A 15,610-nucleotide genomic window follows, 5' to 3' on the forward strand; every position below is an offset into this window, starting at 1 on the left:
ATTAAAATTTTTTGTTTAATTTGGTTTTAGTGTTAAAATAGAATTATTAAATAAAAACAAATAAAATTATTAAAAAATAAATAAAATTACTTTAAAAAATAAAATTTACTAAAAAAAATTAAAATTACTTAAAAAATTAAAATTATAAAAAAATAGAATCATTAAAAAATTAATTATTTAAAAAATAATAATTTTATTTAAAAAAAGTAAAAAAAAAGTTATTAAAAAAAGTTTGTATTGGCAATAAATTTAAATATTTTTTATATAAAAATAAACCAAACCAAATAAATATATCAGCCAGCCTACATTTAAGTTACGCAGTTACAACAACAAAATATTTTATTTCTGTAGTGCTTGACGAATGCGTTAACCTTGAAACTGCGCCACATCAAATACAACTACAACAACTGTTTTTAAAGTACGAATAGCCTTGAAAAAACTATTTAAAAGAAAAATCACTCAAAAGTAGGCAACCGAGTTACTTAAATTGCATAATTACAACACGTTTGTAGTTTAACAGCATTCGCGTAACAGCAAAAACGTTGGTTGTTGAGAAAATATTACGTCTTGTCTGCTGCAACGCCAAATTATTCGTTGCAATTATTGATTGTTAAACGCCGAAAGTAATATATTTGTTTATATATAATAATCAATCAAAACCACATTAAAAATCCGCAATAACTGCAGAAGATTAACGTATCTGAATTTTTCCTGCTGCTGCGCCTAATATTATACTATTGCTTTATGCGTTTACTGACTGTCTGAATGCAAAAATTTCACGCTGCTACTCGGAGTTTGTTTTGCTATTTTACTTTTGTGTAGACATGGCATGCTCACACATGCTCTCACATACACACATACATACGGAGGCATGATTATCCAGCGTAAAGCCACCTGACGGTGTTCACATTCGTCAGAGGCAAATGAAATTGAGAGATACTTACATATAATATAAGAAAGAGCAAGATAGAGAGAGAGAGAGCGTATGCGAGCATGTAAACAGGACATTTAGGAGAGCATGTGTGGGTGGAATACACAACACACACCAGTAGAGCTCTATTTTTATGCCGAAAGGAATGAGCAACCTACGCCAAAAAAGAAATAGGCCTACAAATGCTCAAATATTTACTTGATATACGATATACTCGAATATATCTTGCATGTTCATATGTATTTCAAGACACCCCCCAAAGCCATTCATAAGGAAAGTAATATGCTTCTTTAACAAAGCCAGGTAAGGGTTGAATGGTGGTGTTGCCAAATAAGCGTAACACAACAAATAGAATAGTGCCCTACATTCTTAAAAATAGTACTATGAAAGTATATATGGAGTACTAGGTTTGAGAAGAACATTGCGATAGAAGTGGCAGGCGAACTTTGGGGGCTATGACAGTGATGTTACTTTAAAAATACAAAAAATTAATATTTCGACGTGAAATTCCAGATATTTCCTTCAACTAACGCAATATTTTTTTAGTTGCTACAACAGAAACTACAAGCTAAAGATTCAGCAATAATCGACAAATAATAATAGGAACCAATAATCAACTATACCAACGAAAAATTTAAGTTGAGCTCTCAGTCTCGCAGACCTCTCTCACCATAGTTAGCACAAATAACTATAAAAAACAAAATTAATATTTTTAAATAAATTTTGCAACCAACAACCACTTTTGAGGCAATAATACAAAATCCCGAAATTTCGGGAATTGAAAAGACCGATATCTGGACTTCGGGACTGTTTGGGAATATTATTATTAGAGTACAGTAGAATCCCGATTATCCGAATATCCGATTATCCGGACTCATTCGTCTCGGCTCTAATTGTCAATTTAAAAATGGCAATAAATTATTAAAATTAACTCTATCTAATTCCTCGATTAAACCGCACGACGATTTTAATGAAATAACAGAAGCAATGAAAATTCTTAACATTGGTGAAGGGCGCGATGAAGAAAATATTAAGGAATGGCTGAACTGCGATAATGAAGACCCTGGATTCCAAATATTAACTGATGAAGAAATCATTGAAGATTTGAACAATAACGAGGGAGAAGATGAAGAAGAGACTGAAACTACTGGGAATGTATATCAAGTACCATCTCACGCAGAAGCTTTTGAAGCTCTTGATATTGCTTTTAAGTGGTTTGAAAGACATGATGTATCGGATCCCATACAGTTGTTACAACTGAAACGCATCAAGGACTTGGCCGCAATGAAACGATGTGATTCTTTACGTCAAAGTCCAATAACAAGTTATTTCCAACCAAAATTTTATATTACATAGGCATTATGTAATACATTATTTATCGTTATAGCTCGGTTTTCGTACATATTATCTAATCGGGATTCTACTGTAATACATACTACTCGGGTCTAGTTAATCCAAATGACTATAAAATAAATAAAATTAATATTTCTACCCATTTTAGCCATCAAAAACTACTTTTTAGACAATAATACAAAATTCCGAAAGTTCGGAAATTGAAAAGACCGAAATCTGGGCTTCGAGACTATTTGGGAATACTAATATGAAAGTAATACAAGAGGTATATGAGTACATATACACAGCTTTTCGAGGCATATTATACTCCATAGGCATTATGTAATACATTATTTATCGTTATAGCTCGGTTTTCGTACATATTATCTAATCGGGATTCTACTGTAATACATACTACTCGGGTCTAGTTAATCCAAATGACTATAAAATAAATAAAATTAATATTTCTACCCATTTTAGCCATCAAAAACTACTTTTTAGACAATAATACAAAATTCCGAAAGTTCGGAAATTGAAAAGACCGAAATCTGGGCTTCGAGACTATTTGGGAATACTAATATGAAAGTAATACAAGAGGTATATGAGTACATATACACAGCTTTTCGAGGCATATTATACTCCGGGATCCCGAAACTAGATTTTTTGGTACTATGTAAACAATGACTGTTTATGTTCCTGTACAAACCAAAAAATCTAAAGCTTGAAATTGGAAGAGAGCACGCAGACAAAAAAGCGAGAGAGCGTGAGAGAGAGAAATATGTCACTTCCCGTAAAACACACAGTCAGCACAATGTTAAAGTAATTACCATGTGCGCTTCAAACTGTTGCAGTCTAACGGTATTTGCATGCGCTTTATCACATTCTATTTTGATACGTTTGCAAAACTCGTTAGGACACGTGCTCATTGATAAACACACGCAACCACTAGCCATATGCAGACAGAATACAATGCAGCATTTTAATTAATAATTTTAATAATAATCATTGTAAGCGAATACGCATGAATATGCTCTCAACACAGCAATTAAATACTTAATGTAACGGCAAATTACTTACATTGCTCGTTTGCCGTAGCGGCGGCGGTGGCGCTTGTACTGTTCGATGCGGTGGCAGCGGTGGCGCATTCAATGGACCACCATTCAATATAATCGGTTTTATAGGCTTTTCTCGACTCGACGTATGCCTGCTGCCGGGACTACCGGGACTGCCTTGCATGCTGCCGCTGCTGGACGACTTCACAGCGCTTGCTGTTGGCGGCAGTGGTGGCGGTGGTGTGCCATTTGTTGTGCTACGAAATTGATCACGCAACGCCGATACACTGCTGGAGGAAGAAGATGTGGAAGGTGGTTGCGTTGTGGTTGACGATGAGTAATTGTTGCTGTTGCTGTTGACGGAAGAGACCAGTGTGGAGTTCACAGCGCTATATGGTATGGCCGCATTGCCATTGGCAGCGCCGCTTTGTCCTGCCACAATACTATTCAAATTGGAATTGGAGACACTGCGCGCTGGTGTCGGCGGTGGCGGTGGTTTGACTGATGGCGGTTTCGGTGGTGCCACTGTGGGACGACCTGTAAAATAGGATTTATTATTCACAATTTTTAAAATAAATTTTATTTTTTTATTACATGTACGCTTACCAATTGGTGGATTTGGCGCTGGACGCATGCCGCTGCTGTTGATTGCTTCTTGCGACTGACACAGTTGTGCGAGTGGTGTGCGCATTGTGCCGAAGTGTTGCTGCGTGGGGAATATGGGCGCACCTGGCGCTGCAATTGGCGGTGATCTGTGGAACAGAGTACAAAAATAAGCGTGTTCAGTAAGTTGAAATAGAAAACAGTTACAATTTAAAGTACATTTGTTGAATTGTCATTGAACTTTTGGTACAAATAATGCTTATATGCAGCTGACAGCTGTCATTTCTTGGCACAAATTGCATATGAGCGCAAAGATTATATACTTTTTCCTACTGTTAACTTTTAAAGCGCGAAACAGTCTGCCGTTAGAAGCATTTGCTAACTGTAAATATTTAGTATCATCGAAGCCATGAATAATGCTCACTTTATGTCAAAAATATGACATTATAGCAAAAACATTTGTCACACATTTGTTTTGGAAAAATTTTGTAAACATAAAATAATATATACCGCAATTTTAGCTCTGCTATAAAAAATTGTAATAACATGATACTGAGTTTTGTTTTATACGATATTTTGTTAAATTTAAATAATTTGCACCTTTAACTGTAAATGTAGTATTAATTATAAAAAGTTAACCAACAAAATATGCAAATAAAAACTTCATTTGAAAAAATATATATTTTTAGAACAAATAAATGATTTTTTAATGCTGCTGGCGGTACCTAGGCGCAATTCAGCAAATATGAGTAGGTCAAAAGACTTATAAAATGAATTTAATATAATTTCAGTGCCATGTGGAGCAGTACAAATTATGAGTATGAGTTTTAATTATTCTAGTAATAGAAAGTTTTGCTAATAAATCTAAAATATCCACAAAATTAATTTGACTGTAATCAATTATGATAAACTATTTTTTTACTATTTTAGATATTTATCATCATTAAAAAAAAAATATTTCCATTTTAATACTACATAAACTAAACAATTAATTAAATGTGGTATTAAACACAATACAAAATATTGTCTTTTTAATTAGACAATTATTTAAAGCGCATGATTACTAAGAAAATATGTCAAAATTGTATTTGATTGAAATTTAATAAAAAAGAATTTACAATAAACCAATTAAATCAACAAATTGTTCAAAATCAAATAAAAAATATTAGGATAAATTATATTGTTTTATAATTAAAAAATATTTTCCAATATTTTTAATTTGTATCAATGAAAAGGAGATTTTCTTCGCAGTACGAGTAAAAATTACAGACTTATAGAAGTTGAAGAAATTAGTTATAGGCACACTTTATCAATTTTCGTTTAATTTGAGCGTCTATAATATTAGAAATTTTATATCTTTTTTTTATATCTTTTTCTAAATTTGTCTTTAAAAATGACAACACTTTTTTAAAAAAAAAGTGTAAAATTTTTAGACCTATTCAGATTGAAACTACATAGTTTTAGGCGCATTGTACTAAATTCCGTTTAATTTCAAGATTCATAATATAGATTATATCAATATTTTTCTAATTTTTTCTAAGAAAATAAAACTGTTTTTCTACACCCTTCTAAAGTGCAAAAAATTTCAAAATTTTCTATATTTTTCTAAGTTTGTCAAAAAATAAGAAGAAACAATTTTTTAAAAGAAAGAAAAGAAGTATTGTTTTAGGCTCACTTTTCGAAAGATCATATAATTTGGAAATATTCTACATTTTTCTAAATTTGTCTAAACCTAGTAATTTTAATAAAAACATACATGTTCAATCATGTTATAATGTAAATGATTTTTGATTTTTCTTTTAACAAATGATAGAAATTACCCATTAAACTGTATGCAATAACGATTTTTTAAATTAAAAAGAATATATTGTACAGTATTTACACACAGATTTCTCTAAAAACCCCAATATTTTCCATAACATTTTTAAAACTAAACACATACTACCGCTTGAACCAATATGAGTAATATGAATAACAATGGAAAAAAATACATATAATGATTTTGAGATGCTGCCCCATTAGTTGAAAGCCCACACTTTTAGGGAATACATTTTAATTATTTGAAACCCGACTGCGTGCCCCAAAACACTAAACCTAAAACCTTTTGAGAAGATATTTGAAAAACTACACGCTGCCACTTTTTTGAGTTAGACAGACATTTTCTTGTTTTGGTTATTGTTGTTGCAACTTGTATACCTTGGTGACTTCATGCTATGATGGCGCGACACGGTCGTGCGTTGACTGCTCGCCAACGCCAATTGCTGTAATCCTGGCGGTTTTGGCGCAAAATTCGGTTTGCCATGATTCGGCACCGGTTTCAAACTTGGCGTCGGAGACTTATTAGCCGGCGTCGTCGCTGCAGCTACGAAGGGGGTGGCGAGCGAATTGCTACTACCCGTTACGGAGGGACCAGCAGCACTACTTAGGCCATTCGTGCCGAATAATGATGACTTGTTCGGTAGGATAGTGCCACGGCTGGGTGCTGGTGATGTTTGCTGTTGTTGGAATAGTGTTGCTTTGGACAGTGTACTGTTCAGGCTGCTTTTGTAGTTGGAATTGTTTGTTGTTGTTGTTGTGGTAGTTGTGTGATTGGTTGAATTATAATTGTACGAGGTCGTTGTTGTTGTTGTTGTGGTTGAAGAAGAGTTTGTATTAAACATACTACTTTTATTATTTACAACATTTGAATTTGTTTTGCCTAATGTTAAACTGTTGAAAAAGAAAATATGTATATATATGTAGCAAAGCAAAAGCAAATAAATCAGAAGGCATGAAAAGGAAATATATAAACATAAATATAATGCAAATGCAAAAAATATAATGGTTAGTAAAAATATTGTGAAAGAAAGTAGTAATAAATAAGAGAAAATATATATAAACATAAATGTTTACAAAAATTAAGTCAAAACTTGTCGAGAGAAATGCAATCTAGGTTTTTAAGGGTGATTAGTCAAGAATTCTCATGAACTCTGACACTCTGAAAATGTTGTTATAAAAACCGATTATATGATATTTCTCCGATTTTATAATTTATCTTTAGCACAAAAACTATGAAAAAATGAGAACTACTAATTTGCATGTTTTTAGCGAAAATATAGAAGAATTTTAAAATAATATTGAAAATTTTGTTATTTCTGTGAAAAATATTAAAGTAGCTTAAGTCGACTTTAACTTATACATTGTACGTTATGTTGAAAACCAAAATGGGACTCATGATTGCATAATATTTATATAGCTGTATTTTATAAACGATAGTTTTAAAACAATATGCAATTGAGACAAAAAAGATATGCAGATTCTTATTAGACAACAAAATACATATTTTTGCTAAGTCGACTTAAGCCACATTAATTTTTTTTTTTGCAATTCTTTAATTGTTAGTAGCCTAAAGTAAGAAGTTGCACCTTTAAGACGATTTATGAAGTTCTAAACTTTATTTTAAGACACTTTCTAAATGTTTAATATAGAATTTTTTTTATAATTTTTCTTTAAAAAACTCTGTTTTGCAGCTAAATTGCTTTGTAAATATTGCAAAAATATTTTATTTAAGGCCGTAGCATTGATATCAAGTACCTATTTTTATGACCTACATATAACGGGAGCAAATACATATGTACATAAGTATTTATTTAATGTTTGCTTACGGAAATAAAGTGCTGAGCCATTATACGATTATTTGCATGGCTAGCGCATTCTGATTGGCAATTTTTTATTAACTTTCTTCTACATTATCTTACGTAATTGGAATTAAATAGCTGTTGAAGCTTTTGTTTTGCTATAATCGACCGATAAAGTTAATGAATTGAGTGTACATATGTTTGTATATTTATATAATTCAGTCTATCAATGTACGACCTGTGGAATTCTGCGAAATCGTTAAATATAATTTTTTTTTTAAATACTTTGTATGTTAAGCAGATTTAGATTAGATTAGTATTAGATAGATTTGTTATAAATTTATATTTCCATCTAATAGTCCTGGAAATTTATTGTTGTTTTAGAAATAAACTTAAAAATATAGAATTTTATATGATTAGGAATAAAAAAAATTATAGCACACAATTTTATAGCAAAAACCGATACACGAAAATAATTTATAATTCGTAAAAACTGCTGTAAATTAAATTATTCGCTTAATTATAGCGGTTGTATGCAAAAGCTCACCCAAAAGCTTTTTAAGAATTTTTTACCAAAAATTCAAATACTATAAGATAATATTATTCGTGGAGAATTTGTTCTATCGTTAGGAATACAAAGAAAATAAATATAAAATTATAGCAAAAACAGATTCCCGAAAATATGTCGTTAAAAATAATTTTAAATGAAATAATTCACTAGATTAAAGCATCATCAAGATATTTGTAAAGAATGTTATCAATAATACCAAATTAATATTTTTCGTATATTTTTTTATAATTGAGAATAAAAAATTATAGCAATAATTGGACTGCCTCATATCTCATTAATCGTTAAAAACTGTTAGAGACAAACAAACAAAAGCTCCCGCAAGATCTTTTTAAGATTTTTTTTACCAAATATGCAAAATTAATATTTTTCATATATTTTGTACCATGGGGTAATAAAAAATTATAACAAATGATTTTATTGCAATAATCAAGCTCCCGAAAGTAACTTATTGTACGTTAAAAACGGTTATAAAATATGTAAGCAAGAGCTTTTTTAAAAATTTTTTGACAAAAATTTAAAATGCTATAAAATTAATATTTTTGTTAGTATTTAATTTTAATAATAATATTATATTTACTTTTACAATAAAAATAATTTTATAGAGACGATAAAAGCTATTTATATACCAACAAAATTCCTATTTTTAATTCATAAATGTATATGTACATGTAAATATGTATGTACTATATGTAGGAAATGCAAATCTCTCGACAAGTTATTAATGAAAAACCCAGCTTAGAAAACACATAGTAAAAGAAATAAGAAAAGATGTATCAAAAAGAAATATATACACACCAAAAAATATATGTACACCAAAGCAAAGAAGAAAAAATATGAGAATGTAAAGACACATAAGTGTTGTAATAAAAAAATATATAAAAAAGTTGCCAAAGATGCTTTGGTGATAAAAATGAGATTTTCGCTGCGCAAAGCTTTATGAGTCTAACAGAAACAACAAAAGAATACGTTAATAAACTGCAAAACTGCGCGTGACATAAATATTGACAAGCAGGTGACGGCAATGTACGTATGATAAGTTAGTACTTTAAAGTCGGTATGCATGTCTGAAGGTATATATGTATGTATGTCTGTAAGTAGGCATGCCACCCATTTGAGGCGTTATTTATATGCATATGCAGTATGTATGTATGTAAAAGTGATTTATTTGATGTGTTTGTAGTAATGTAGATGCAAGTTTGATGCAACTGCCAAACCAAGTTAAGCGAAGATACACTTAGATATATATGTATGTATGTTTTACGAAAAATAACTGTAGCAAAGCAGGTGCATAGCGAAGACAGCAGAATCAACGTTAAGAGGCGCAGAGGCAAACAAACGTGGATGTACTTTATATTAAAATATTGCTTATAAAGCTTAAGTTACATAGCAACAATTTACATATTTACTTGGCTAAGCAATAAAAATATTTATATATCGTATATTTTTATAATACAAGCGCAAAAAACAAAAAAGCATTTGTGTTTGTATCAAAATTCATCACTTCACTTACTTCAAGCTAGCCGCTTTACTTTTGATGCTATTGCTGCTGCTGCCACCACCACCAGCGATTTTGTTGCTGCCATTGCTGCTCTCCGATAGCGTAGGCGATGATGCTTTGCCATTGTTGTGATTTGCCGCCAACGGACTGGCGCGTATACCAGCCGACGTTGCGTTGATACTTCTCGTCTTCTCCAACACCGAGTCGGAGGCGCTCTGCTTATATGCGAGCGTATGTGTGTGAATTGCACGAAGATATGGTGAAAGGGAGAAAACAAAACAAATAAATATTATGAATAGTATTGGTAAAGCAACAAAAGAAAATGGTAAATAATAATTTTTCAATAAATTTCAGCAGGCATATGCATGTATTTGTTATAACCTAAATGAATTATTGGCAACATTTGACGTGTTTAATTCTAATATTTTTAGCTCAAATTAATTTTTTTTTTTAATTTCTTGCGCTATAAAAATTTGTTTGTGCTGCTGACCTTTTACTAATTAGTTTAATGTTAATTTTTATACAAATATATTGTTGTTGTGAAAATATAGTATTATGTAGTGGTTATTTAGTAGTTTTTAATTACATTATATTTAAATAGAATTACGTAATTAAATTGTGAGTGGGCTGATAGTAATGAATATGTTGGTTGAAAACATATTTAATTTAACTCTAAAATTATTGATAATAATCGTTTTCGCCCCCCGAATAGTCTAATCGGCATTTCAGAGCTATGAGTCTGTCATAAATTGTTAACTTATTAAATGTTTGAAACACCTATAGACTAATTTTAACCTACAAAAATGTTTTAGGTTATGATTTATATTTTAAAATTATTTAAATTTGTTTTTCCAAAATTTTAGACGTATAAAAATTATTAATAAACCATTCTTCACTAAATTATTTGAGTACCTCAAATTTATGAAAAACAGAAAATAAGTAAATTTTTTCAAAAATTAATTGTAAACTTATAAATATATGTATAAAAAAACAATAAAATATCTCATAATTTAAACATTAGTAGTACACAAAATAATAAATAACTATCAAGTCTTTTGAAATTCAATATGGTTTTAAAGAAACGATTTTATGGAATAAAATTCTCTAATTATATTAGTAAACATAAATAAACTATATCAGTTATAAAAACATCTGTTTATACTAAGAAAAAAATATGTGTAGGTTATGGTAAAAATTAAACTTAAACTTCTTTTTACATAATACATATTTGCATAGAATTTTATTTTTTTAATTATAATTTTGTATTTTTTAAAGCCTCTAGAAGATTTCATTTAACTAGTCACAAACTGTCATAAAACGATAACGGTTAACTTGAAAAAAAACGATACAATTTCCTTATTAACGAACACCTCTAATTGTAGAAGCCAGTGGCGTACGCACTTTAGATGCAAATGCCATGCCAAATATAGTGCATATTTATAATGATTTCATAACATTTCCAATGTCAAATTTATTTATTTATTCAGTAGCGGTGTGGAAAATTACGTGAAACGGCTACAAGCTGCTATATTCTATAAAAATTTGCTAATAAACAACCAACACAGACGTTAAATTAAAGCATTTTGTAAATCTTATACTACAATTTCGCGTCAACTTGTGACTGTATGAATGCTTGTAGTCGAGACTTGTATGTGTATGTAATTTATGCAAATACGCAAATGAGTGCAGTGATGAGCAAAATGATGTGCTGATGCTTAAAATAAGTATGCTTGCGTACATAGTTTAAGACTTGAGCTATGCTCATAATTGTAATTTATAGCCTAATTAATTAAGCTGCATAAAGCCAGTGTTGAACAATAACAAAAATATGTAACTTATTAAGAAAATAAATTTTTTTAAGATTAAAATAAAGATACAAAAATTTGAATATTTTACTTTTCTTTGGAAGTTATCTTAAACAAATACTTTAATACTGCACTTATTTTTGTCAATACTGTACGCCGAAAGCGGTTGTGTTAGAACTCAAATAAGGCAATAAGCATAAAGTGTCGAAATAAGCAAAAAATTGTTGCCTCATAGCAAAAAATAGCTAAAATTTTATTTGCAAAAATCTTTTGTAAATGTACGCTGCACAACTACACTAGCAGAAATTTAACGCTGATGCAAAATTTTCTCGCCACTTAATTGTTAATCTACACGAGCTATGTATGCCATTCATAGTTTTTGTTTCTTATAATTTTTTTTTTTTGTTAAATTTTACTATTTCTTGTGTATTCTTTCTTATTCTCATGCCATGCGATAATTTAGCATTCATTGTCTTTACCGTTGAGAGATTTTTCGGTGGCGTCGATGGCGGCTGCGGTGGTGGTCCACGATTTGTGCGTAAATTCGCCTCGGTCGCATTGACTGGCTGTTGCAGCTGTTGCTGCTTCTGCCGCTTCAGTGTCAAATGCTTTGTCAGTTCGGCATTGAAATCCAATGGACCATTACTGCTGCCATTATTGCCGCTGTTAGCAGGTGGCGATGTGTCGTTGCGTCTACTCGCTACGGACGAGTCGTTGTTGCTAGCCGTACTAGGGATGGCCGGTGCTTGGGCTACAACAAATGACATGGAGGAAAAAAGTAAAGTTAAAAATAAAAAAAATAAACACAAAAATATATGTACATAAAACATGGAAATTGCTATGTAATGCAATGGCAGGCGTTTGCGTTTACTCACCACGACTACTGCCATTGACTGGCTTCAATTTGGGCATTGAGGTTAGCCCTTCGAATAGGCCACCCAATTTTGGTCCGCCATTGCCTATATTATTGTTATTGCTATTACTGATATTGTTGTTGTTATTATTGTTGTGTATTCGTTTCGGTGAACTCGTTGCGGATGACGTTGAATCGCAAATCTGTGCGTAATGCAAATCGAATAAAAAAAGCAAACAACAGTTAGTCACTTACAAATAATGAAAAGTCATTAATTCACAAAAGCGCTGTTTTATCGCGCAAAAGACACACCTTTCCTGCTAGGGCTGGTCCGCTTTTATCAACAGTTGTAGTCTTTTTCAGTTTAGTGCCCTTTTGTATGGATGATAGGAGTGCTGAACGCATATCTGCGCCGCCGGCACCACCCAACTTGAGACCTCCCATAGCCGGAGGTGGTGGTGGCCCTGGTGGCGGCGGTGGACCCGGTGGTGGTGGTATAGCCATCTGTAAATCGAAAGAAATACATAGTTATTTAGTTAACTGAGGAAATGGGGTGATTATATCTTCCGATGGCGCTGTGCCATATTGATTGAAATATCGAGTGATTAATTGGACTGGCCCACTCAAACTCTCAATTCAAATCTAACAAAACATCTTTGGACTATTTTAGACCGAAAAATTACATTTGATGCGCGGGTTAACATAAACACTTTCTGTTAAAGAATGCAACAATTGGCGAAAAATCCAAAGAATGCATTAAAAAACTTTACTGTCAATATGCCAAAAAGATTGGCAGAGGTCATAAAAAAAAGAGGAAATTCCAAGTAATAATAAACATTTTTGTTTGAACATTTAATGAAATCAAGAACGATTTCTATATTTTGCACTTTATTTTGTCCAATGTAAAAATTAAGTTCGGCCAATGATTTTATTCCTATGTACAGTTTAAGTAATTTTTTATTACACTTATTGTTTATTTTAAATCTTTCGAAATGAAGTAAAAATTCATATACAGTGGAACTTTTCTAACTCGAATCACCATAATCCACAAAAAAACTTCGAGTTAGAGAGACTTTGAGTTATAGAAATTTTCATTAAAACATAATTTTTTCAAACATATATCAATATAGATCTATACTGTCAATATAGATTTATACTCAGTTTAATTTATTTACTTTGCATAAAGTTGTATGTAAATACGATAAAACATATATCCTCTAATCTGGTATGTTGCAGTTTACTACTCTTTGGCTCTTGACGTGTGTATCCCAAGCCTTTCTTACATGATTTATGTAATCCATAAGTGTAATATTATATTTTTTGTTTGCCTCCATACGATATAGATGTACTCTTTTAAAGCTATGCTTCTATAGTAAAATTTTAAATTTTGTATTATGTCCTTGTCTAAAAATTCGATTTATGGAAGGAAATTTGTATGAAATTTTACTTCTATTGCCAATTCAAAAGTTCTAGTTATGGCGATATTCGACTTATAGAAGTTCGAGTTATGTAAGTTCCACTGTATTTTCGTGTTCCAAAGTACAAGCTGTTAGTTCTTAAGCTTTGCACTTTATTTTGTCCGATAGTGTATATAAGACCTCGTTTAAGGGGTTACATGGGTTTTGTCGCGTAAAAAATGGACTATTTTAAATATTTTTTTTTCATGTAAAAATTTATTTATGTAATTAAAACTTTTTTCTGTCTTATAGATACATATTAAAAGAATAATTTCTGAAATTTTCAAAAAAAATAAAGTAAAACTCCTCCATTGCGACGTTACTTCCGGTGACCCCTCGGAAAAATGTGCTTTCGCGTTGTCAGCATAACTCCTGACAGGATCATTCAAAATGAAAAAACAAAAATAATCTCGTGCTTGAACGAAGGAAATACAAAAAAAAATTAAAATTGGAATTTTGGCAGACATTTTTCCAAAAAAATAAAAATTTCGGTCAAATTTGCTTGATATTTTTTTTTTAAATAGATGTAATTGAAAAAATATAAATTCTTCGTTCAATCACGAGTAAATTGTAACTCCAACACATCAACATCGGTTGAGTAGTTTTCTCGAGAAAATTTGACAACCGACTTTGAAAATACGATTCCGAGAAAAACGCGTTTAAAGTTTTGAGTACCAAGTAGTAGAAATTAATATGCCAAAAAAACAAAAAATCGATTTTTTGAATCCACGAAACCCATGTAACTTAATGCAATTTAATTTTTTAAAGAAGCTAGACTTTTCCGTATATCTGTTTTCTTAATAGGGACCTGCATTGAGAAATCGGCCTTTATCTAACTAAACCATTAGATGAAAACGTATTTCGGAAAATGGTCATGAAAATGGTTTCCATGCTAAATTTTGACAGGTCTGAGCTAGAGCTCTTGGTATTCGACTAATCGACTAACTGAATTAACCGAATAGGGCATTATTCGAATAATCATATTCGGTTTGCACTATTCGGATAGTCGACTATTCGATTAACCGCTCATTTCCGACTATTCGGTTAACCGTTCGTTGTCGACTATTCGAATAGTGTAAGTTCATAAAATTTCTTTTTTTTATTGAAAAATGTGAAACACAGGAAAAATGCGCACAATTGACATTTTCACAAGTAAAAACAAACAAAAATCAATGGCTGCTTGGATTTCAAACAATTTTCTTTTATTCGAATAGTGACAGTATAACTATTCGAATAACCGCAGTAGAACGACTATTCGAATAGTCGTAACATTGCGACTAATCGAATAGTACTAACCGGTTAATATTCGTACGAGCGGTTACAAACCGGATATTCGAATAATCGATTTTCAGGTTAATCGAATAATTTTAAGAGCCCTAGTCTGAACCATCAGGACTTGTTCTTCAGTAACAAATATAGTTGTATTACTATCAAGAGATAAAACATTAGGTTTTCGAGATGAGGAACAGAGGTCTCAACCTACATTTACCCACACCGAAGGCTGAAATAGGAACGGTACGTTTCTCGGTCCTATTATAAAATGTTTTCAAAAGCGACGCTACAAAAGTAACCATATTTTTCCCCTCTCTTTAGACATTTCTCTTCACTAAGGTTTGCCATTTCATCATACGATCCAAAAACTAGTCGATATTATTAAAAATTACTACCAAAACTCGGAGTCAGTGGCCTCAACTATAAGAGCGCTACGTCCAATTTAAGATGAAGCTCATTTCTGACTGTATGGCTTCGTCAATAAGCAAAATATGCGTTATTGGTCAGGCAGCAATCCACACGTACTCCATGAGTACTATTGCATCCAGAAAAAGTACGGTTCGGTGTGGCGTCATTGGGCCGTACTTCTTCCGTGATGATCAAGACCGTCACGTTACTG

General features: G+C 31.4%; 1 protein-coding gene across 8 annotated transcripts in view; it reads right to left on the reverse strand.

Moving 5' to 3' along the window:
- LOC105210720 (WAS/WASL-interacting protein family member 1) overlaps nt 1–15,610 on the reverse strand; it is a 36,826-nt gene that overhangs the window by 7,411 nt on the left and 13,805 nt on the right. For 4 of the 8 annotated variants that reach the window (XM_054234870.1, XM_054234869.1, XM_054234871.1 and 1 more), the window contains 7 exons: nt 12,575–12,766; nt 12,285–12,465; nt 11,889–12,160; nt 9,617–9,819; nt 6,115–6,627; nt 3,910–4,067; nt 3,341–3,852 (listed from right to left, as the gene is read on the reverse strand). In XM_054234870.1, the coding sequence (XP_054090845.1) occupies nt 3,341–3,852; nt 3,910–4,067; nt 6,115–6,627; nt 9,617–9,819; nt 11,889–12,160; nt 12,285–12,465; nt 12,575–12,766 (2,031 nt within the window). The remainder of the gene's footprint in view (nt 1–3,340; nt 3,853–3,909; nt 4,068–6,114; nt 6,628–9,616; nt 9,820–11,888; nt 12,161–12,284; nt 12,466–12,574; nt 12,767–15,610) is intronic. The other 4 variants (XM_054234872.1, XM_029039337.2, XM_029039334.2 and 1 more) reach the window with 4 other exon arrangements.

The sequence above is a fragment of the Zeugodacus cucurbitae genome, chromosome 6, assembly GCF_028554725.1.
Source record: "Zeugodacus cucurbitae isolate PBARC_wt_2022May chromosome 6, idZeuCucr1.2, whole genome shotgun sequence".
Lineage (NCBI taxonomy): Eukaryota > Metazoa > Arthropoda > Insecta > Diptera > Tephritidae > Zeugodacus > Zeugodacus cucurbitae.